The 21,278-nt window shown below is 36.3% G+C and overlaps 1 protein-coding gene across 6 annotated transcripts in view; it reads left to right on the top strand.

Annotated features, from left to right (window-relative positions):
• The window catches only part of MAP3K4 (mitogen-activated protein kinase kinase kinase 4), a 67,877-nt gene that overhangs the window by 18,155 nt on the left and 28,444 nt on the right, over window positions 1-21,278 (top strand). For all 6 annotated transcript variants that reach the window (XM_041404193.1, XM_041404196.1, XM_041404195.1 and 3 more), the window contains exons 3-12: window positions 1,540-2,921; window positions 6,707-6,949; window positions 11,900-12,046; window positions 13,231-13,388; window positions 13,700-13,816; window positions 14,231-14,330; window positions 14,417-14,500; window positions 16,610-16,876; window positions 18,734-18,883; window positions 19,849-20,010. In XM_041404193.1, the coding sequence (XP_041260127.1) occupies window positions 1,540-2,921; window positions 6,707-6,949; window positions 11,900-12,046; window positions 13,231-13,388; window positions 13,700-13,816; window positions 14,231-14,330; window positions 14,417-14,500; window positions 16,610-16,876; window positions 18,734-18,883; window positions 19,849-20,010 (2,810 nt within the window). The remainder of the gene's footprint in view (window positions 1-1,539; window positions 2,922-6,706; window positions 6,950-11,899; window positions 12,047-13,230; window positions 13,389-13,699; window positions 13,817-14,230; window positions 14,331-14,416; window positions 14,501-16,609; window positions 16,877-18,733; window positions 18,884-19,848; window positions 20,011-21,278) is intronic.

Here is a 21,278-nt window from a genome sequence, read left to right as displayed (position 1 = left end):
TTGAGACTGTATGCTCAGTGTTTTCATACAGAATAAAACTAGGTTTTTGTGGAGTTTTTTTGTTGTTTGTTTAATATATTTTTAGACAAATAACAAACTATGTCCGGCAATTATTTGCCAGAGTTATGGAAGCTTAACTATTGCCCGTTAATGTTTGGGAAGCAATTTTTTAAATTGCTTCACATGAAACAAGGAAATATTAGAGTGTATAGCAAGGGTAACATTTTTGAGGTAAAATGTAAGGAACAAAAAGGTGAATTGTTTGGCGTGAATAAGGGAATATAGTAAATTCTTTGCTTATGTAGGGCTGTGGAATGCAAGTTGATAACAAAAGAAGGGCCAATGCAAACATTTTCCGAAGCTTCTGTTTCCCTTTCACTTCATGCAGCCTCCAAATAATGTCACTGAGGCGAACATTCACCAAAATACCTCTTCCTAATATGAAAATACAGAAAAATCCTGTTACTATTGCCAGTTAGATGTAGGCATTAGGATTATTAAGCCTCTTTAACTTCGCTAAAAGACACATTTAATAGCCAGTAAAATTCTTCTGTTGCAGCATTGACTCTTTTTTAACCCTGTATATAGTGGCTATGTAAACTTTTCTTGTTTTTGGTGATTTTATTGTTTTTTCATTTTGTGCTTTGAAAAATAGTTTCTAAACAGAGACATTGTGATACTAAAGAAATAGAATGTATTATATTTCATTGTTAGCCTTTACTTCTGAGCACATGTGGAAGATTGATACCTTTATGAGAAACAAGGAGTTGTTGTTTATTCCTGCTTATAGATTTTGAGGTTTTGGAGCAAGGTCTTTCTATTTGTGAGGGGAATGGTTCTTACTTCTGGCATGATAATACCCTTTTCTTTGTTGTCATGAGTATCTTAAAATATGTTTGATTTATTTTTTTTTTCTGATTAATTGGATAGTGTTGTGTAAAGTATCTTTTTTCTGGAAAGTTCATAGTTGTTCTCAGAACAGTTATTTCATATTATGAAGAGGAAAAAAAAAAGCTACTGCAAAACCTTGTAGAGTAGGTTGTTGACCTTGAATGTGTATGCATGTGCTCTTACTGAGCTTGAATGGTTATAGTTCAGTAAGAGAAGTCTATGAGAGGTTTGTTGGATGTAACTTATCATTATAAAAATAAATTTGAAATACCTTAAATCTTATTTGTAAACACTTAAAAATTTAAAGAACTGAAAGAATTTTGGGAATTGGGAGTGGAGCTTGGCTTACTTGTGCTTCTGGTGTTGGTTGTTTAATTTCTGTCGCACCATGTTTGTTGGCATACTCAAGATGAGAATTCTCTGAGGTCCTTTCTGCAAAAAAGGTAAAGCAAGAGAAAAAGAAAAAATCCTTTGGTTTAGGGTATAGTAGTGGTAACTCCTAATAATAAGACTACATTTTACTTCTATCCATGCCTACTTTGTTTTATTGATATTAAACATTTTATGCTTACCCTAAGAAAAGTGATTGGGAACTGAAATATGCTTGTTTTTGTTGCTTCAGTCACATTCTGTTTTCTTTGCTTCCAGAAAAGATGAGTGTGCCATCTCAGTCTTTGCATAAAGACAATGGGAAAACCATTGAGAATGTGGAGGAGCACAGCTATAAGCAAGGGAAAAAGATCAGAGATGCCCTAAGGACAACAGAACGAGATCACAAGAAAAATGTGCAGTGCTCATTTATGTTAGACTCAGTTGGTGGATCTCTGCCAAAAAAACCAATTCCAGATGTTGATCTCAATAAGCCTTACCTCAGCCTTGGCTGTAGCCATGCTAAGCTTCCAGTCTCTGTGCCCATGCCAATACCCAGAACTACACGCCAGACTTCTAGGACTGATTGCCCGGCAGACCGGTTAAAATTCTTTGAAACCCTCCGGCTTTTGTTAAAACTTACCTCAGTCTCGAAGAAAAAGGACAGGGAACAAAGAGGACAGGAAAACACCTCCTCTGTCTGGTTGAACCGATCCAATGAGCTGATCTGGCTGGAGCTGCAAGCTTGGCATGCTGGCCGGAGCATTAATGACCAAGACCTCTATCTCTATGCAGCCCGTCAGGCTATCCCCGATATCATCAATGAAATCCTCACCTTCAAAGTGGACTATGGAAACTTCTCCTCTGTAAAAAATGGAGCCAGTCTCAATGGTACTTCAGGAGAAGGGGTTTGCAAATCAACACATGGAACTAGTGCTTTGGGTTACTCGAGTTACCATGAACACCTCCACCGCCAGCGGGTCTCATTTGAGCAGGTAAAGCGAATAATGGAGCTGCTGGAGTACATAGAAGCACTTTATCCTTCTCTGCAGGCTCTTCAAAAGGACTATGAAAAGTACGCTGCAAAGGACTTCCAAGACAGGGTGCAGGCACTCTGTCTATGGTTAAATATTACAAAAGACTTAAACCAGAAACTAAGGATTATGGGAACTGTATTGGGCATCAAAAATCTTTCTGACATTGGCTGGCCAGTGTTTGAAATTCCTTCTCCTCGTCTGTCTAAAGATAATGATCCAGATGATGAAGACATTGATAGGGAAACAGAAGTAAAGGAGTCCTCAGGAACATGCACAGAGGAGAGTGATGGTGAAGAACAAATCTCTGAGGAGAATGTTGAGGAACTTAGACAAGCCATCAAGAACAATTTGGCTAATAAGCCAAATTTTGACTTTCAGGACCATTTTTCAAGGAGGCTTGATAGGCTTGAATCTGAGGATGACTCTAGTTCCTGGGTTATTCCAGAATGCAATGCTGAGGGAAGCTGCAGCCAACACTGTTTGACCTCTATTTACAGGCCGTTTGTTGATAAAGCACTGAAGCAAATGGGGTTGAGGAAACTAATTTTAAGACTGCACAAGCTAATGCATGGTTCATTGCAAAGGGCCCGTATGGCGTTGGTAAGGAGTGATCACCAGCTGGAGGTAGGTTACTAGAGTAAATGGATTACAGGAGCACCTCCTTGCTGTGTTGTTCCTAACTGAAAATGTAGGAGTTGGGATCTTATGAACATTTTGGTTGCTTAGTTGGTTTTTGAAAAACAGTGTATATTATGATTAGGAGCCCAGTTTTCCTTCCAGAGAAATGAATCTGTCGTTTGACTGAATTTGTGTGAAGCCCAAGCTAGTTCTCTGTTCTTGTTCGTAATTGAAATGACATTTTTTGTGATAACATCTTTGTTCATTGTATTCTCAAATGTCTAAATCAACAAGTCAGAAAAATCACTGTGGAAAATCAGGCCCAGCAGTTGAATTTGAGAAAAATCAGCTATGGAGGTGGTAATTTTTCTTGTCTTCAAGACTGGATGTTTTTCTGCAAGACATTCTTTATAAAAATGTCACTGTAGGTTTTTTTGGTGATTTCTCATCTACACAAATGAAGTACTGTGATGGGACATTGTGCTTGAGGAGTGGTGGGATAAATGAATGGACTCAGCCTTGAAATCTGTGAAAACAAGTCATGTTAGTGTTGCATTCTTTAGGTGGCTTTTAGCTTAATTATTGTTTTTCTTTGGGTCATTTTATGTTCTTAATTAAGAATGAGTTAATAAAACCAATGTAGGAATTAAGCAGTAATGAAGGACAGTAGTTTCATATTTAGGATGCGGTCACTATTTCTTTCAATGCGGAGTATTGTTTCTTAATATAAACTGTTATCTGACTTGTAGGCATTTTTATGCTAGGAAAAATTGGTGGTAAGGATTACTTGCTCTTCTTGGTAAAGTGGCACTGAGAATTCTGGACAAAGGCATGTCTTAGCCAATATGCCCATTCTGATATGGATACCATATGTGGTCTTCAAAATGCTGCAGATCTCTTAATGTTGACTGTCACATTTGCAAAAGGAATAAGAATTGTTGATCTCCCTTAGAAATATAACTATTTTTTTAGGGTGAATAAATTTATAAATTTAAAGCTATTTAATTTTAAAAGCTTTTATTTGTACTGTTATTAGTGTAGATATTACTGTAGAAATGAAGGTATTAGTTGAAATTTTATTTATTCTCTTAATTGGTTTCAGTGTTGTGGAAAATTTGCATTAGAAATGCGTGAACATTTCCTTAGAGTCAAGTGCCTAAGCAAAACTTGCAGATATCTTGTTACAGTAACCAAAAGCACCCCCAAATTATGAACACTTAGGGAAAGTTCAGCTTAATATATAGGTTGAAGTAAATTTAAAAAATCAAAGTAAACAAGACATAATATGGGGCTATTGAAAATGGGCTTTGGATATAATTTTGGAACTGCTAAATACCTCAAAAGTTTTGACTGCATGAGGGTTTTTAAAACATGTTAATGAAACATTAAGTAGCTAGCGTTTTTGCTGCAGCTTCAGGGAATTAGACTTTCTGTAATGTAGTGTTGGATGACTTGTATAAGATGTAAGGTTAATCTTTTCTCCCTTCTCTACCCTTGTGACTACTTTGAATGTTCTTTTTCAGTAATTATTACCTTTTCTTTGGAATATTATTCTCTTTTGAGAAATGGTTTTTAGTAGAGGTGAATGTTATATATATATGTAAATTGTAAACTTCTTTTCCTGCACCAACATTTGAAGGATGTTACTAGAAAAAAGCCACGAACACCTCTGTCAGAATTGTGGTACTTACTGCAGCAAAAGATGACTTTATACTAAAATGGAAGAGATGGGTTTCAATTGCTTGGTCTGTGCACCTGACAAAACTTTGAATGTAGTGTCTTTTTTTTTTTTTTTTAGTGCAGTTCAGTTTGGATGTGTATGCAGACAGAGTTGTTAGTATTCTGTTAATCTTTATTGTTTCTGTTACTTGACTCTGTGTTTATGTGTATACTTCTAAGTCTCTGGACATACTTTTGTTTCTATTGTTACTTAAACGGTGTCTAAAACACATCTAAAATGTGCTTTTTGGATTCTTTCACTGTATACATTTTAATGCTCATTTCATCCTAAATATGTGTAAATCTTTATACATATTCCTGGTCTTAATGTTTTCTAAAACATGTTTGATTCCTCTGTAGGCTCTGATACTTGAACAGGGCTCTAGGCATTACAGAGTATAGAAAACTGTATAGATATATTTCTATATATTTCTGTATAGAAATTGTATGATTTCATTCTTGGTGGACATGGATAATATTTCTAACTTTAGCATATGAGATCAGATGTTATATTAATAGAACGTATTTAAGCTTGTGTACTGTGTTTGTTGTTGATTCAACTGGCTGCAATTTGGAGTGTGGTTTTTTGTACACTCTCAATAAATGTCTTAGAGGTTTTCTTGAGGTTTTTATAAGAGGTATTTGAAACATTTCAGATTGGGCCTGCAGAAGATTAAGATTAGTCAGATTGAACAATAAAAGTTTAGGTGTCTTGTACTAAGCCCTAATGTCATTTACTGTTATCCTTGATGCTAGAAAAGGATATTGCAAATTTATTCAATTTGGCTATGTAATTCTTGCTCATAGACTAGTTCTTTAATATTTTTAAAAGAACTGAATTTCCCCAAACTATATTTGCATCACCATGAGGATTGTATTTCTTAAGGTTTTTTGTTGTTCTGTGGAAGTGTAGTATTTTTGTGATCTGTTTGTTAATGAAAACTCTCGTATGAAAATCTTTAGCTCTGATGCTATTCTGGTGCTATATGTTCCTTTTAAAGAGAGTAAAACGAAGACATTAACATTCCATCTAAGAAGATATGTTTGTAAATATGTGTTTAATTTTCTGCTAGATTATGAGCTTAAAAGGTTTTCTAAACTTTCTAGGCAGTAGATAATAATGTATCATTATCTTACTCTAATTTCTGGTAATGTTTTTCTCCCTTTTTTAGTGATGTTATTTAAATTTGGCTGAAGAAAAACCTAGAAAATGCTAGTCATGTCTACTGTATGAATGAAGGCTATTCAGATGTCATAGTTAGCAGCTGAGAAATGAGAATAAGAATAAAACAAACTTAATCTGAAACAAATCTTATCCTTAAATGATGACTAGTGTGTTGCTGTCTTTAGGAGCTACACGTTCTGCAGTCCAACTTTTCTTTCTAAATTAAACCCCAGAGTACCTCTAAGCACAGACTTGCTTAGAATGTTATCACAAGATACATAGCTTAGATTTCTAGGATGTTTGTTTCTTAGTCTCAATTATTTAATTAGAAAAGTAATTTTATTTAAATCAAATCTTAAAAATAAGTTTATTATTAAAAAAAAAAACCAACAAAAATCCCCAAAACAACAAGCCAGCTTGATGTCTATATTTTGTCTTCCTTTTTTAAACAGTTTAAATTTAAAGGCTGCTGAAATTCAAACGTTACTTTTTCAGTACTTTGGCTGAGTTTAACTAGTGACATTTTTTTGAATATTGCATTAATTTACAATGTGGAGTTTTATGTTAACATATGCATTATGTATTTGAATAGGAATGAGGTTATGTACCTGATGTAGCTTAGTGTACACTTGTTTCTCTAGATAGTGTCATAACAGAAACATAAAGTAAGTGGTTTTCTTCATTCTAAAGGGTCCACAGTTGTTTTTCCTGAGACTGATGATCCTTAAAAAAAAAAATTAACATTAAAAATCTGCCAATGATATAAACTTGAAACTTGTGTGGTTGACTTGCCAGCTAATAGACTATTACCTTTTAAAAACATACTTCTGTGCATGATATTTTAAACAAATCCAAAATCCTAAAGACTTCTAAGGTTCCTTTTTATGATACCTATTTTTTGTTACAGTTTTCAGAATTTCCAGATCCTATGTTGTGTTCAGATTATGTGCAGTTATTAAATTTCCCACCTTGTTGCGAGCAAAAATGCAGTGCTGTGTCATGGGAGGAGTTGAAATCCATGGATTTGCCATCTTTTGAACCTGCATTCTTGGTTCTCTGCCGGGTCCTGCTCAATGTTATCCATGAATGTCTCAAGCTGAGGTTGGAACAAAGACCTGCTGGGGAACCATCTCTTTTGAGTATTAAACAGGTTTGCTTTAATTTCTTTTTTAATATGTATTTCCTGTTTGAAATATTGTCATTTCATTATGATATGTCAGTTTAAAGAGGATTAGTGTAAGAAATTACTATGTATAATTATGTAGTAAGTTTTGTAAATAGTCTTGTATTTCATATGGAGACCTGCTTTTTGCAAAATAACTAGTCATGTATAGCTCTCTGATTTAGGGTTCCTTATCAAAACTGGTGACTAAAAATATTATTAGCCAACAAAAGTAAACAGTATTGGTTCCATTTGCATTATAAGCTATGTAATTTTCTCTAGCACATCTTCCTCTCTTTGAGTTTCTTAGGCGATATAAGTAATTTTAAGGGTCTGTATTTCTCTTTATTCTTTTATTTGATTTTTCTCTTGTGAATGTAAGACATCTGATAACTTGCAGTAATTGCATAGTGAAAGTTAATTGAGGAGAAAAATGAAATAGAGTCTTCCCCAGCCTATTGTGTCATTTTCTGTGGGCAGTGACCCAAGGTTGTCAGTCCTGTCACTGGTTGAGAATATTGTGTAAGGATTTATTTTTGGAGGCTGTCAGGTACAATGAAGGCTGTTTAGATCAATGCCAGTTTTCAAAGTATAGTCCAGGATCTACTAAATTCATCTGATCTCCCTGCATCCTGGCAAGCATAACCAAATTGGGGTTTTATCTGATGATCTCTAGGAGTAAACATGTCAATAAGCTCTTGGACTGATTATGATCTCGCATTCCAGTTACTTGCTGATCCAAAATCCATTGCTATGTTACTTTATGATCCCAAATAAATTTGTCCTCTCTTCCTGCCTGCCCTACACTCTCCCTTGTTCTTCCTATTGATTGAAGCCTACAATTCCAGCCTTAGCAGTCACAGAGTAATCTTCTGCATAGCATACTGTTATTAAGCACAGTATTCCCTTCAGAGACGGGGGTGATTTTGTTTTTTCCCCCTTAACATTTTGTGTGCTTCTTCTAGACTCCAAGTTAAGTAAAAATTACACTTTCTTCCTGGAAAACTATGTATTTGTACCAGACTGTTTCGCTCGTGGATACTGCCTTACTAATGACATTGAAAAAATGAGTTCAACTCAGCAAATGTTTCCTGTCCCACACTATTTCTGAATAGGCAAAGGAGCTGTGGTGGAGGATGTTTCGCAAATAGATCTATATGTTTCCTGAAGAATTATAAATCCTAAAATCTTCAGAAAGTTGATGAGTCCAGGAGTCTGTGTTGTTCTGCAAGTTCACAGAGTATTACATAGAAGACTGGGTTAGAGATATTCTGGTCCAACCTTCTGGAAGCTGGGTCCTACAATTAGATTGATCCCCACATTTTGTTGTTTTAGTGTCATATCAGAGCATTGCCAGCAGGTTTAGGGAGGTGATACTGCCTCTCTACCCAAGCCCTAGTGAGGTGCATCAGGACTGCTGTGTCCAGTTCTGAGCTCCTCAGTATGAGAGAGACGTAGAGCTCCTGGACTGGGTCCAGTGGAGGACAAAGATGATTAGGGTCTTGGAACATCTCTCCTATGATGACAGGGTGAGGGAGTTGGGCCTGTTCAGCCATGAGAAAAGACAGCTGAGAGGGGACCTCATCAATGTCCTGCATCACACTCTAGCCCTCAGAAGCTGACCATCTGAAATATGATCAACTCATGTATCTTCAGTCATGCTGCTCTCCTGGCCACTGGGTAGGGATGCAGAACTTGTACACAGCTCAAAACAGCTGGGCTATCTTAACTGCAGACATAAGATTTTTCAGTTCTTTCAAGGTATTATTCAGGAAGGAGAGCTGGTGCTGCAGCACAGCATTCTGGAAGTGCACTGCTTCATTTCCTTCTGTAAGGTGGTCTTACCATCTTGATTGTTCTTTGTGTGCAAGTACCACAGCAGAGTCTGTTTTTTGTAGTGAATGACCTAGTGAATCTTATTTGAGGCACTGAGACCTTTGTGTCTCTTGCTTTTTGGTACCATTTGAAATATGTAGCAGTACTGTGTGAATTTATCAAGTATGGTGGTCTTGTTACTCAACTTTTTCAGGGTGATGTTAGATTTTTGTATTACTAGCAAGTCAATTGTATTAAAAAATTAATATGATTTTCAATAAAAAGTATATACACAAAAAGAAAGCTAACACAGATTATATGCCTTTTACAATGTGCCTTTTCTCCTCTCCTTTCTTGCTGCCTTCCTCCTTTTTGTCCATGTTTCACTTTCAGTACTAGCTTTTGTAACCCTGATAATCCTATGTTATTGGAGAGAGCTGTTCTCTTTTAATGGCAGTTTAGTACGTGAACAAGATGATAGCTCTCAAATTCAGCATTCGTGTTGAGAGGTGGATGTGTGTATGTGCATCTGTTTCTGTTACTTCTGTTTGGTTGTCAAATTTGGTATTGTCTTGCCCCACCTGCTTTGAGAAAATAACTTATTGTATAAACTACCTAAACAAAAAGTAACCCATCAAAGCAATAATAGTGATAATATTTTCAATTTAACCTGTGTATTCTTTCATATGCTCATTGTACACCAAAATTTTGTTTGGCCACTGCCTTGTGAATTTCAGTTTCAAAAGTTGACACTAAGATTAACTCTACTAGTTTTTTGTAAATCCAGGAAGGAGAGCTGGTGCTGCAGCACAGCATTCTGGAAGTGCACTGCTTCATTTCCTTCTGTAAGGTGGTCTTACCATCTTGATTGTTCTTTGTGTGCAAGTACCACAGCAGAGTCTGTTTTTTTGTAGTGAATGACCTAAGTGAATCTTATTTGAGGCACTGAGACCTTTGTGTCTCTTGCTTTTTGGTACCATTTGAAATATGTAGCAGTACTGTGTGAATTTATCAAGTATGGTGGTCTTGTTACTCAACTTTTTCAGGGTGATGTTAGATTTTTGTATTACTAGCAAGTCAATTGTATTAAAAAATTATTATGATTTTCAATAAAAAGTATATACACAAAAAGAAAGCTAACACAGATTATATGCCTTTTACAATGTGCCTTTTCTCCTCTCCTTTCTTGCTGCCTTCCTCCTTTTTGTCCATGTTTCACTTTCAGTACTAGCTTTTGTAACCCTGATAATCCTATGTTATTGGAGAGAGCTGTTCTCTTTTAATGGCAGTTTAGTACGTGAACAAGATGTTCGGGTACTACAGTTCAAGATGATACTAAAGTTACTGAAGTTCAAGATGGCTCTCAAATTCAGCATTCGTGTTGAGAGGTGGATGTGTGTATGTGCATCTGTTTCTGTTACTTCTGTTTGGTTGTCAAATTTGGTATTGTCTTGCCCCACCTGCTTTGAGAAAATAACTTATTGTATAAACTACCTAAACAAAAAGTAACCCATCAAAGCAATAATAGTGATAATATTTTCAATTTAACCTGTGTATTCTTTCATATGCTCATTGTACACCAAAATTTTGTTTGGCCACTGCCTTGTGAATTTCAGTTTCAGAAGTTGACACTAAGATTAGCTCTACTAGTTTTCTGTAAATCCTGTATTCTGTTACTCAATAGCATACCCCTGTAGAAGAGTATTTTTTAAATAAACTCAATTTTTTTTATTTTGGAATGGATGTGCATAGAAGGGAAAAAATAACCCCATAGGTTAACAGAAAGTACACTGCTTGTGATTGAGTGAAGAAGGATATTAATTTTGAAATATGTGACATGTTAGGGATATAAAAATGTCCATTTGGATTTCCACATTATAAAAAAATTACCTTTTTCTACCCCTTTTCACCTAGTTTGGTAAATTTTAAACTGTTCAATTGAGACTATTGTCCTTGTTTCCTCTGCACATCAAGGAGCGCAATACAATGGTGTTCTGGCCTGTAAAGGATTCCAAAGGCTCTTGTCATACTAACAACATTCTTGTATGTTTTCTGCTTTTGTGCCATTAGAATTCCTCATACATTGAGTCCACTATGATGATATATTACTTTGCCAGGAGATCCAGTATAGAAGATTTAAAAAAGCATATTAATCAGCTAGCAATTCCATTCCTTCTAACCGTCAGAAAAAAAATCAGGGATTGACAATGGGATGATGATCTCAGAATACACACTTAGCACTTGAAGGCTTCTGAAAGAAAGGCATTAACATGTCAGTGTAGGTTTGAAATGATCCTTGCTCCTTGTGGACTCTTGTACCTGTGGCTGTGCATGTCTCTTGAAGTAGATAAAGACTAAGCTTTCAGGGAAATGTAACAGCTCTTCCAAAGGCAGCCTCTTTGCAGTTGAAAAGAGAGCTTTCCTCATGTTAGCTTTGCTGAGGGAAGCAACAAAAAAACACTAACTGTTTTCAGTCTGATACGGATTTTGGAATTGAGGGCACCTGCCCAGGAGATCGAAAGTGAATTCATCATAGTAAAACATTTCTCTACATGTGTTAAACACATTGTGTATTTTGCCTGACTTGCTTCCATTGAAAGTGGTGATTTTGTGACTGTGAGCCCTTTTTCCGTTTCCAAACTAATTAACCAGTAAGCTGCTTGCTGTGGCATTGTGCAGGGAGTAAGTCTGAAACATCTGCCTCCATCTCTATTTACATTGATGTGGCAAATAATGGGATTGCAATAATCCTGGAAAACTAGCGACGTCTTTCCTGCAATGTGTAGAGCAATGTATTTGTTTCAGAAAGCTCTAGAAGTTATTTAGTGGCAAACTAACATATTTAGACAAACTGGGCTGACAAGTGGTGAATTTAAGAGTAATGTTTTGTCTGATGGCAGTTTTTGGCTTCATTTACAATGATGTGGCAAATAATGGGATTGCAATAATCCTGGAAAACTAGTGACATCTTTCCTGCAATGTGTAGAGCAACTCTATTTGTTTCAGAAAGCTCTAGAATTTATTTAGTGGCAAACTAACACATTTAGACAAACTGGGCTGGCAAGTGGTGAATTTAAGAATAATGTTTTGACTGATGGCAGTTTTGGGCTTTTTCTCTTGCAGCTAGTGAGAGAGTGTAAAGAAGTTCTGAAGGGTGGACTCTTAATGAAGCAATATTACCAGTTCATGTTGCGGGAAGTGTTAGATGACTTACAAAAGGTTGATTGCAACATTGATTCTTTTGAAGAGGATTTGCATAAAATGTTAATGGTAAGCTTCAAAAAGCAGCGTTCATGTAGGTGTATTGATCTGAATACTGCTAATAGAAATCTGTTATCCCTTTTAGGGATGGTTGCCTTTTTTTTTTTTCCCTACTTTGGTACAATTTTACTGTTTTAATGGACTTGTAAAAGTAACACAGAAGCCAGTGCTGTTTTAGCAATACTGGGTTTTGTTCTGTGGTAGAATATACTTGTAAACTGCCTGTATTTACCAAAAATGGTTCATATATAGAACTGTAAATTCCCTAAGTTTGAACTAAACTTTTAATAACCTTTTAATTTAATATTGAATAAAATATGACTTTTTGACTAACATTACCTTTCACTGTATTGGCATTGCAGTAATACATAATTGATACCTTACTTTTAATGTGTATTCACTGTTGCAATTAGTTAAAGCAACCTTTTTTAAGAAAAACACTTGGCCTCTGAAAGATAGGGGTTGGAACTGGATGATCCCTAAGGTCCCTTTCAACCCAAAATATTCCATGATTCTACGATCTTGGCATTTTTACAGTGTAGTCTGAAAATACCTGAAACCAATAGAAAGTATCTTAACCATTTTTGAGGAGGAATGTTACAGATTATTGAGCTGAAGCAAAAGGTAATTTTATGCATTCAATATAATCCTGAAGGGCAGATGGTTAAAAAAAATTGAATTTACCTGGATTTTTTATATTGGTTTAAAACAATAGTAATTAAATAAAGGTGAGAGATAGGACTTGATATAAAGGAGCACCAAGTATAATGTAGAACCTCAGATACCTTTTCACAGCACTTATCCCTATCCAGGATGATGTATTCAGATAAAACCTTTTGACATAATCCAGTTAGTAAAACATTTAGAGACTGTTTTTCAACAGTTCAGGCTTTAAAAACTCTGGCTACTGTGGGTATTCACTAATACCATGGTAAATAGCAGCACAGCAAGCAAGGTGGTCAATATTTTCAGGAAGGTATTGTGGAGGCATAGAATGTAATGCTTGCTGAGCCATAAATTGCTCCTTTTGTGTGAAAACATGGAGCTCATTTTCAGTTGGAGCAAATGAAAATTATTGTAGAAATACCTTCTAAAAATTGTATAATACTGAGTTAGTCTGTTGATTTGTGAAGCTCTAGTCCTTAACACCTTGTGTAACAATTTCTTTTTAAATTATCTGTTTCCTTGTTCAGGTTTACTTTGATTATATGCGAAGCTGGATCCAAATGCTGCAGCAGTTACCTCAAGCGTCTCATAGTTTAAAAAATCTGTTAGAGGAAGAATGGAACTTCACCAAAGAAATAACTCCTTATATAAGAGGAGGTGAAGCTCAAGCTGGAAAGCTATTTTGGTAGGTTTTATTTAATTCCTTTGCTTATGGTTTTGTTTCATACCAGAGGGGTATCCAAAGCAGCAGTTGTGTGGGGTTCCCAGATGGGACTTCTGGAGATGTCATTAAGCAGCTGTTAGTCTTTGTGAATGTATGGATTATTGCAGTGGCTGTAGGTGTAGGATGCTGTTGCTGCAGGTGGCTTCTGTGGGCCCCAAGATGCTGCTTGTTTCTGTACATGCACTTGGAAACAGCTCTCTTGCACTAAGAAGGAAGAAGATGCTGTGCTACCTCAATAAGACTCTGAAATTCCACCATTTCTGTTGCTACAGTGATATTGCAGGAATGCTGCTGAAATCTACAGGAATATTTTTAGATTCTGGACTACAAGACAGCTGTGATGAATTTTGGGCCAGTGCTGATGACAGTATTGCATCAGATGAGATCAGGTACTAAGCCTTTTGGCTTAATAATAAGAAAACACTTTTATGTGTTTCTCTGCCTCTGACAGATGCATAATGTATTTTATTCTTTAGAATGCAAACTCAGTAAATGCAAGTCTTCACAGACTGTATCACTCTATTTCTGTCTACAGTAGTAATGAATCATCATTTTGTTTTTTTTTGAAGCCTAGTAACCTTCTCTTTAGTTCAGGCTATGAGAGGTTTTTATGTAATGATATTTGAATTAGATTTTTATATTCTTACCAAAAATGTGCTTATGCAAGTTGAATTTATTTGTCAGCTGCTTGAAAATATTTATGTTCTTCTTAGTAATATATGTAAATAATTATTTTCTAATGGCTGTGTAACTGTAATATGATGTATTAAAACATTGTAATTTAATTTCTACCAATGTTTCAGGAGGTCTGTTATAGAGACCAGCAGAGCACTGAAAGAGCTGTTCCATGAAGCTAGAGAAAGGGCCTCCAAAGCTCTTGGTTTTGCTAAAATGCTGAGGAAGGTAAGTTACTAGAGTCTCCTCTTATTTATATGCTTTAAAGAAATTTAGTCTGAAAGCATATTCCTTTGTTTTGTCATTATTTGTAGGACCTTGAAATAGCAGCAGAATTTGCATTGTCAGCCCCTGTGCGAGATCTTCTGAATGCTCTGAAAACAAAAGAGTATGTGAAGGTAAATTCACATAGGTAATAAAGTTTAGAGGCATGAAAGTGCACTGAGTATTCTAAGCAAAATGTCAAATATTGACATGCTTTAGTGTTTTAAGGGGACATGTATATTTCAACATTTAAAGTGTTGTGTATTTAATATTGAATTGTGGTAGTCAAATTCTGTACTGGTGCTTGTATGAGTGAGAATGCTAGTCTGTGTTTTGGGAAATCAGTGCCTTAATTCCTTTTTTTCCAAAGATTCTCTTTGTGACTGAGGATAAACCCTTCTGTTTAATAATGTTTAGTAGTGAGTGCTATGAAAAAATGCTTGCAAATCTATGAGGGGAATGTATACATATTTGAGTATAGATCTGTGTTTTGCTTTTATAAAGCAACACTATTATGGTGGAGGTCCGCTTTAGCAAGCTTTCTATAGAGTACTAAGGACGTGAGAAATGCAGGGACTGTGTTCTGTGCCAGAGTTACTGTTGCTAGAAAACTGTTACACAGCAAAAGTAAGTTAAGCTCTTGGTGCTCTTTGTTTACTGCAATGTAAAGTCCCACATTTGCGGTTTTGCAAAATTCCTTAAAAATTCCTAGGTCAACAAGTCTTTTTTATAGTTGTTTGCTTTAACAGTTCAAATTTATTTGGATTTGCTGTTCTATTTTGTCCTTCCATGCATTTAATTATTAATTAATATTTTAATATTTTAATATATTAAATATATACTAAATATATTTAATATATAATAATATATTAATATGTTAATTAAGAATTTTAATATATTAATGTATTAAATATATTAATATATTTCACAGTTGGGATATAATGCTAACTTTTAGCTAGCTAGCATCTAAAAGTTAGATAACTAACTTTTTCATGACGTAATTATTGTTAGATTTATGTAAATGCTTGCTAAATACAGACATTTGTTTGAGGGGACACAAACAATTCATAGGAGAGAAGTTCATAAAGGATTGTAAATACATGGATAAAACAACTGGCTCAGCAGGGTCCTCATCTGTGAATTGTTTGAGTTGGAAAATAGCCAGGGAAATCAGTATATATTTATTTTAAAAAAATATTGTTCCCCAAGCATGTAGTCTTGGCTGCTTCAAGACACCATATTAGTTTTAGCAGACCTTTTAAAGACTGTATCTTTTTCTGACATACATTTCTGGAAGAAAAAATTGTGTCTTGAGTTTGATACGTCTGTTATACATGGGTTAAATAACACACATTTTGATAATGAACACTTTATATACTGGACCTCTAATACAATGTAAGGAGCTTAAATTTTTAACAGCCTTTTCAGGCAGATGCTCGTTAGTTTTGGGAATCTAGTTTAGCTTTAAGTAACAACCATCTAGTATTTTGCGTTGGCTACAGATTATAGTCCTTCTAGTTATAAAATATGTCTGCCTAATGGTAGAAGTGCTGACTGCAGTGTTTTGTCTTAGCTTGATAGCATCACACTCTGAAAGACAGACTTGAACTCCACTGTGAGTCAGTTACTTCATGTCAAGTCAAGATGCTGGCCTGACTTGGTTGAAGTATTGCTACCCGTGTGACAGATATAACTGGAAGTAGTTTTTAAGTAGTAGCAGTAGTATTTTATTAAAAGAGAATGCTCTAACTGAACTTACTCTGGCTTTTATGAAAGTAGAAGAATAATTGATATTTTTTTAGACAGATTTTTGTTTACTCGTTGTCTTTTGTAGTCATTGAGAAATGTATGAATTCTGAAGGAATTTTTCCTTTAATATTCCACTCTTTGTTGACTAATTTACTTTTTAAAATATGTGTATATATATTATATACTCATGTATGCCTACATACATAGTATATATGTGAAACTGGACTTCTTTTGTAAGAAAACTCCTTTAGAAGGATATGTAGAGGATTAACTTGAAGTACACAGAAAGAAGTCACTGAAAATGGTGATCCAGTGGATTTCTAAAGAAATAATTTATAATGCATTTTGACTTTCAATGCAAAAATAGCTGAAGGTATCATACAGCCCTTTAGGATGGAGATCCTTTCTGTTGCTTAAACGATAGTACCTATTTTATTTTTTTATTTGCCTTAAAGACAATGAGATTCACTCATTCAGGGTATTATTTTCTGCAGGTACAAGTTCCCGGACTCGAGAGTTTACAAGTATTTGTACCAGGCAGTATTGCGGGGGAAAAGGCCGTGATTCTGCAGCTCCTCAATGCGGCTGCCGGGAAGGATTGCTCCAAGGACTCAGATGAGCTTACATATGAGGCCTACTTGCTGATGACCAAACACAGTGACAAAGACCATGAATCAGATGACACCTGGAGCGCGTGGGAGGGTCAGCCGGTCAAAGTGGTGCCACAGGTAGAAACGGCTGATACGCTGCGCACCATGCAGGTGGGTGCGGTCTCATTGCCCCGCTGTTTGTTACCTCTACACTTCCATGGATGCTTATTCTATCAGATTAGCTGGAGTGATTCAAGTGAAGCATGTGTCCTTTTATAGGTAATAAAACGTTAAATTCAGGAATAAGTTTGATCCTTTGTTGTGTTAAATGCAAATATTAAATGGATTGTAGCATTTCCTGGCAGGATCAGTCTCTACAAATGTGCCTTTTTCAGAGTTGTGCAATAGTATAAAAAAAATAGAGATACTTTTAATGTCTAGTTGAATGTTCAGAAGTGTGGATAAGACTTGAAAACAGAACATTAAGAAATCATCAGTCTCCAAGAACATGTGATGGTTGTGTGCTTTCCACACACTGAGGCATGAAACCAGTTGCTCTTGATCTTGGATGAATTGTGACATTTAATGTTAAATTTCTCTGGAAGTTACTGGATGCTCAACAGTTCTGCAGGACGAAGTGTTTCCAGTCATACTTTCCTTCTTCCCAAGCCAACAGAGTTTCCCTGCCAGCAGTTCTGCTGCACTCTGACAGCTGAGCCAGCTCCCTGCCCCTCATGTTCTCATATCCTTGATGTTAAGCTATATGAATTTTCCTTTTGGTATGTCATGCAGTTTCTTGGATCCCTACCATAAATGGGCTGTACTGCCCACAAAGAGAGTGACTTTCCATGTCACTGTGCCTGACCTTTGGCATTCAGAGAGTTCTAGCAATTACAGGCAGTTGAAAAAGTCACTCCTCTACATACTGCTGCTTTTAACTTGCAAGCATGTTGTTTCTTGTATGCCTGTTGTTCCAATACACCAATAAAAAACCAGCCTTTGACTAAGTGCTTAGAAGTTCTTCAAACTTCTGTCAAAGTAATTATTTAATTCAGAAAATGAAAATAGCAGTAGATGAAAATTGGTTTGCAAATGGTTTCTTCCATATGTAAGTGTACATAAAACACTATGTGTGTGAGTGTTTGGATGTCTGTAACACTTACTAGGTTTTTTTACATCCAGGATTGAAAGATTAGGAAATAAAAAGTCTTTCAGAAAGATTCTGTCTTAAAAAAAATGCATTTTGATTGCAAAATACAGAAAATATAAGGTGTTACTTAAATACTCATCAAGTGAAAGAATCTCATCAATGCTTAAAGAGTTTTGAGCATGAAATTATTCTTTGGGGAGGAGATACTGAAAATCAGGATGAAGTAGGTCTTGTTTTGTGAGTAACTTGTTGCAGGTGCATTGTCTGTAGTTTGAAATCAGCAGAGCTTAGTATGGCAGCACCATCCGTGGCTGTATGCTTTTATAGACTTGTGCAATATCAGAGCTCTGATTTCCAAAACATATAATATATTGATAATTTTCAAATTTTGAGCAAATATGGCATGTTAAATCCTTGTCTTTCCCTATTTAATAGTGGGCTTTTGTCCTGAAGTATGCCATGGTTCTTGGATAAAACCTCTTCGTTTATGTGGTGGTCGTTATTTCCATCTGCTTTAAGAAAATATAATTATTTTTGCTTAGCTGTTGCCTTTTTTTTTTTTTTTTTTTTTTTTTTTTTGTGGTGAGCTAATCTGAAGATAATTTAATGCAGTGTTTCTCATATTTTCCTGAAGTAAACAGGAACATAGTCCCCATGAAATCTTGCTGTGGTATTTAGAATGGAACTCTGCCCACTAGATGAGAGTTTTAATTGCCAGCATCAAGCTTTTCTGTGTAAATTTAGATTTCAATGAGTAGTGACTAGAGGTCTTTCATATATTAGAATTTAAAAAATAACTGATTGGAAACTAGTGATAATGGATATATTTTTACAGAGAAGATTTTCTTTACAAGAAGTAGTGGTGTCTTGTATTCTAGGTTGATAACCTCCTCCTTGTAGTCATTCAGTCTGCCCACCTTGTGAGTCAGAGAAAAGCTTTCCAGCAGTCTATTGAAGGGCTCATATCTCTGCACCAGGAACAGACATCTAGCCAACCAATCATTGCCAAAGCTCTACAGCAGCTAAAGGTAAGCACATTTGGAGTTTATTTATCAAAACTGATGGTGCTGATAAGTAAAAAAGTGGAAGAAGATTTGATTGCAAAGCTCATGGCTTATTCTGCAATTGTAAGTTATGTGATAGTCCTCTGTGGATTTTACTTTCAGTACAGTTTCCACTCTGTTTTTGCAAATGACTTGTGAGTGTGTTTTTGAGCTATATTGGTGTAATAATTTCTGCATTGGGTAACTGGGAAACAAGTCCATAATGCAGATGAAATACCATAGCAACAGAGTGGCAGCAATATTGAATTCAAAGAAAGTGTGATTTTCTAAAGCCAAGTTCTATCAAAATCAATGATCTGCAACAAACAACTTTTCTTCCTATATTTGAAAATGCAAAAGTGAATAGTCTCTGTGTTTTTCTCTTGGATTTGGTGTGGGTTCTTTGCTTGTTTTGTGTGTGTGGTGTGGGTTTTTTGTTTGTTTGTTTTGCTTTTGTTTGATGAGTGTTTTCTTTGATGGTTTCGGTTTGTTTATTTGTTTGTTTCTTGGGCTTTAAGTGGCAGTATCAAGTCCCTGCATTCAATAGAGGCTGTGTCCAGATACCAAGGTGAAAATAGAACCAAAGGCTTGATCACGCTATAGATAGTAGAACTCATTTTCTCCTTTCTTGTCTGTCTGGTTTTGGTTGGATGTTTTTGTTTGTTTTGTGGGTTTTTTTGTTGTTTCCCTGCTCACCCTTTTGCTTTGTTTTTAAAGTTAATCACATGCAAGCAAACTTTATTATATTACTTTAGTTAATTACAGGACTTGCTTCATGCAGCTGCTGGAAAATGTTTGTTTTTTCAAGACTGAATGAATTTTTTTTGCATTATAGTACCTTTTAATTTAAAATATTGTAATGGTTAGATTCATGTTTGCCTTATATTCTGCAATTGACAAGACTAAGTAATATTTTGCTGCCCCCCCCATCCCTTTTTGTTGTTACTCAGAATGATGCATTACAGCTATGCAATAAGATAAGCAGTGCCATTGATAGAGTTGATCACATGTTCACATCTGAGTTTGATGCTGAAGTTGATGAATCTGAATCTGCCACTTTGCAGCAATACTACCGGGAAGCCATGATTCAGGGTTATAATTTTGGGTTTGAGGTAAGGAAACAAAAACCAATTGAAATTTCTGGTTTTGCATTGGTGCAAATAAGGTAACTAATAACTGTGGAAATACAAAGAATTTATAGAACTATTGAATTATTTAGGTTGGAAAAGACCTTTAGCATAATCAATTCCAACTGTTAATTCTGTTGACTGTTAACCATCAAGTCCACAACTGAACGATGTCTACGTCTACACATCTTTTAAATAACTCTAGGGATGGAGACTCAACCACTTCCTGTGGCCTGACCACTTCTAATGCCTCACCACTCTACCAGTGAAGAAAGTGTTCCCAATAGCCAATCTAACCTCCCTGGCTCAATTTAAGGCTGTTTTCTCTTGTCATAACACTTTTTACTTGGGAGAAGAGACTGACACCCACCTCACTATAACCTCCTTTCAGATAGTTGTAGAAAACAATAAGGTTCCCCTGAGCCTCCTTTTCTCCAGGCTAAACAACCCCAGCCTGGGCCACTTGTGAGCCACTCCTCACAAGACTCGAGCACCAGCTTTGTTGAGCTTCCCTGGACTTGCTCCAGCACCTCAACGTCTTTCTTGTAGTGAGGGGCCTAACAAAATATTTGAGGTGTAACCTCAGCAGTGCCCAGTACCATTACTGCCCCAGTCCTGCTGGCCACGCTGTTGCTGATAGAAGCCAGTGTGCTACTGGCCTTCTTGGCCCCCTGGGCACACACTGGATCATGTCCAGCCGGTTGTCAGCCAGCACTCTCAAGTCTTTTTACCCCAGGCAACTTTACAGTCACTCTTCCCACAGCTTGTAGTGCTACTTGGGATTGTTGTGACCCAAGTGCATCACCTGGCATTTGGCCATGTTGAACCTCACACCATTGGCTTTGGTCCAGCAATCCAGCCTGTCCAGATCCCTCTGCAGGGCCTTCCTGCCCTCCAGCAGATTAGCACTCCCACTCAATTTGGTGTCACCTGTGAATTGACTGAGAGTGTCCTTGATCCCCTGGTCCAGATCATTGATAAGGACATAAAACAGGACTGGCCCCAAAACTGAGTCCTGGGCAACCCCAGTAGTGGCTGGCTGCCAACAGGGTGTAGCACCACTCTTTAGGCCTGGCCATCCTGCCGGGTTTTTACACAGCAAACAGTGAACCTCTGTCCAGATCATGAACAGCCAGCTTCTGCAGAAGAATACTGTGGAAAACAATGTCAAAAACTTTACTGAAATATAGGTAGATGACATCCACAACCTTTCCCTGATCCACTAAGTGGCTCTCCTCATATAATGAGATCAG

Source organism: Onychostruthus taczanowskii, unplaced genomic scaffold (genome assembly GCF_017590055.1).
Source record: "Onychostruthus taczanowskii isolate IOZ18803 unplaced genomic scaffold, ASM1759005v1 scaffold21, whole genome shotgun sequence".
Lineage (NCBI taxonomy): Eukaryota > Metazoa > Chordata > Aves > Passeriformes > Passeridae > Onychostruthus > Onychostruthus taczanowskii.
The sequence above is the reverse complement of the archived record's forward strand: the minus strand, read 5'-3'. Positions and strand labels throughout refer to the sequence as shown.